Here is a 3,453-nt window from a genome sequence, read left to right on the forward strand (position 1 = left end):
ACTACTTTTCAAATTTTAACCCCCAGAAAACTACGCGCTTCAAGATCTTAGATTTATGCTAAAAATGTCAAACAGTCAACTTTTAACCCTTTACTTTAATCATATAATTTGTACGATTAATTCACTTCTACCACTACTGAGTATAGTTTACTACCAACTTGATGATGTTTTTCAATCTCTTACAATTATAAATAAAATAATAAAATAGACTAACCACAATTATAAAATTCTAACCCCATATTAATAAAGTCCGTATTGCGGCGAGTTTGTACCACATGGGTCATCTTTTTTCATCACCAATTTCAAACCCCCTTAGCCTTAGTCCAATCTCTTTCTTTTTTTTCCATCTATATAACCCCTTCTCACCTTCTCTATCTTCCTTAACTTCTAATCCTATTTCTCTCTCTTCTCCTCTCTCTCTCTCTCTATCAAAAACAAAATAAGAATAACATCGATCTTGAAAGAAATCAATCAAGTTATGGACGTTAACATTAATACTGGTAAGTCCACGAGTTCTCTAAGCAGTGAAGATGAATTAGACCTCCGAAGAGGTCCATGGACCGTCGAGGAAGATCTTGCTCTCATCAATTACATTGCTACTCACGGCGAAGGCCGTTGGAACTCCCTCGCTCGTTGTGCAGGTAACTATATATTCACCACGTACGACCATAATTAACAACCCTGCAAGTGTCATTTATATTGCCCTTGTGGCTCATTCGCGCAAAAAAAAAAAAAAAAAAAAAAAAAAAACCAACCCCGCGAGTAGGAATCATGTTTTGTCCGTATCGAATAATTTGAACATGATTGGGTTTTTCGAAATGGGTATTGTTCAAAAACGACTTTTGTGTACCATCAATTTCTTTCACCACCGTTTTTGTGCAACTACATACCAAAACTTATGCGTTAGGCCAAATATATGGTTGTCTTAACTATTCTTTTTTTACAACACCTTAGTTATTGTATTTGCATGATCTCTATCGACATTTATATATATAGAAAGTAATCTTTTTCAAATTTCCATTTTCATAAAGTTCTATGTCATGTCAACCCCTTTTAACTCAACTTGTATACAAACAAGTATCATTATATTTAACAGTTAAATAAGTGTTACACGGTCTAATAAGAGACTATTTATTCGTATATATATCGAGAAAAGGATGACGCAACATATAGGTTTATGATGATATAATAGGAGTTTCCATGAAGATTTGGCTGAGTTGTCAACTTGTCATCACAAAAAAAAAAAAAAAACTTTTTCAAGTTAGTGATACCTTGGTACACTTCATCTTCTCCAAATCTTTTTATTTTAATTAAGAAAAAGAAAAGAAAAAGAATAGTTCACCTTTGTGTCATTATGTGAACTCATGCACATCTCTTTAGTGCGCAAGGCATTTCGTAGGATATCATAATATTGCCCTTAATTATTGGTTCTTGCTTATGTTACGTTTGTGCTTATGTTATTATGCACTATCTTTATAATCTAATATGAATTGAACAAGCTACTCGTACGGAGTATATCATATCATTCTTCTTTTTCCCAAATCTCTTTATTTTTTCGCACTTTCGGATAATCATCATCATATCAACTAACTTACATGAATGTATGTCATAACAGGCCTTAAGCGAACCGGAAAGAGTTGTAGATTGAGATGGCTAAACTATTTACGTCCAGATGTTCGACGAGGAAACATCACTCTTGAAGAACAACTATTGATCTTGGAACTCCATTCTCGTTGGGGCAACCGGTAATTACCTCTATTCTATTTGATAAACAAATTAATTACAAATAAGTGATACTAATAATTCCCTTTCGCATGCTATCAACTAATTATGCAAAAAATTTATCCATAATGCTAATTAAGATAGTTTAAGCAATTTAGAAAATGAGGTTTTCTAGTGCTGTTTTGGAGGTTACTCTACAAGAAATTGTACCATTAACGACGGAAAATCCCGCGCTAAAGGCCAATAATCGTTGATTAACGACGGGTCCTATCGCGAACCCGTCATAAAAGGGGTCGTCATTAATGGAAAATCTCGTCGTAAACCCGTCATAAAAGACATTTGCGACGGTTGTTCCCGTCTTTGTTTGGTTGTTAGCTCTGTCGAAAAAGACTTTTACGACGGGATTTTAACCCGTCGTTAATAAGTTGTCATTAAAAATACAAATTCTTGTAGTGTAATTTCCTAATTTAAATAGAAACTCTTAATAATAAATGAATTTATACTTGGTATGTATTTTTGTAGGTGGTCGAAAATAGCTCAATATTTACCGGGAAGAACAGACAATGAGATTAAGAATTATTGGAGAACTCGTGTACAAAAGCATGCTAAGCAACTTAAATGTGACGTGAACAGCAAGCAATTTAAGGACACCATGCGTTATCTTTGGATGCCTAGGCTAGTTGAGAGAATCCAAGCAGCCGCCACAACAACCGAGCCCCACACCACCGCCACCGCTACTACATCCGGGGGATCAAGCACCACCACGGTCAACGGCGGGCCAACCATGGGCTTCACCGATAACTTTATCCATGCACCCGTTAATTCTAATTTTACCCCCGAAAACTCGGGTAATTCTTCCGAGTCCTTTGGCACGACCCATGTTTCAGATTTCGGGGATTATTACGGGATCCCGGTTAATAATCAAAGTGTTAGTCAGGAATATTACCAAGGTAATCAAGTGAATTATGGAGGTGATAACTCATTAACAAGTCCTAATTGTAATTATCTAAATAACCAAGGGATGGATTTCCAAGGTGTTGATAATTACATGGAGCAAAATAGCCATCAAAATTGGTCGTTTGGTCTTGAGGATACAACGGACAATTTGTGGAATGTTGAGGACATTTATGTCTTACAACAACAATTTAACAATATGTGAGTGAAATATTAATTTGCTCCTTATTTAGGAGCCAAATATATAGAGTCTCCCAATTGGAACTCCTGATATTTGTGTCATAACTATACACAACATGTAATCTTTTTTTTCTTTTTTTTGTTTTGATAGTTACAATACATGTAATCTTAATTAGGATCATACATATGGGATTTATGGAAAAAAAAGACCATGAGGGGGTAATCTTTCAACTGTATTTTGTGGATCGTGATAATTTGTAATTTTTTTCCAGCATTTTTAGGTTGGGGGTAAATTTGTAACTGGGATTTAAAACTTTGATCTTAATTCTTTATAATGATCTGATCATTTTTAGTCTATCGTTTATGTTTACGAATTGAAGTATTAAATAATGTTCTCGATATTCTTGCATAGCATATACCATACATATCTTAAGCTTACGGGCTCATTAATGAACATAATACTCCCTCCGTCCGTACAAGATTGTCCCATTGCAATTTGTTAGGTCAAACTTTAAAAACTATGACTATGAATTCTCATTAGCCTATAAGAAATACTATAGTCATGTGGGGTCTTGTTAGATTCGTTTCAATGTTTTT

General features: G+C 34.6%; 1 protein-coding gene across 1 annotated transcript; it reads left to right on the forward strand.

Annotated features, from left to right (window-relative positions):
• Nucleotides 1-335: 335 nt before the first annotated feature.
• Nucleotides 336-3,194, forward strand: LOC110775140 (transcription factor MYB108). The gene is made up of 3 exons (XM_056841241.1): nt 336-641; nt 1,616-1,745; nt 2,245-3,194. Exons 1-3 carry the CDS (start codon nt 479-481, stop codon nt 2,879-2,881), a joined length of 930 nt encoding a protein of 309 aa, XP_056697219.1. The 5' UTR covers nt 336-478; the 3' UTR covers nt 2,882-3,194.
• Nucleotides 3,195-3,453: the final 259 nt, after the last annotated feature.

This window comes from Spinacia oleracea, chromosome 3, assembly GCF_020520425.1.
Source record: "Spinacia oleracea cultivar Varoflay chromosome 3, BTI_SOV_V1, whole genome shotgun sequence".
NCBI lineage: Eukaryota > Viridiplantae > Streptophyta > Magnoliopsida > Caryophyllales > Amaranthaceae > Spinacia > Spinacia oleracea.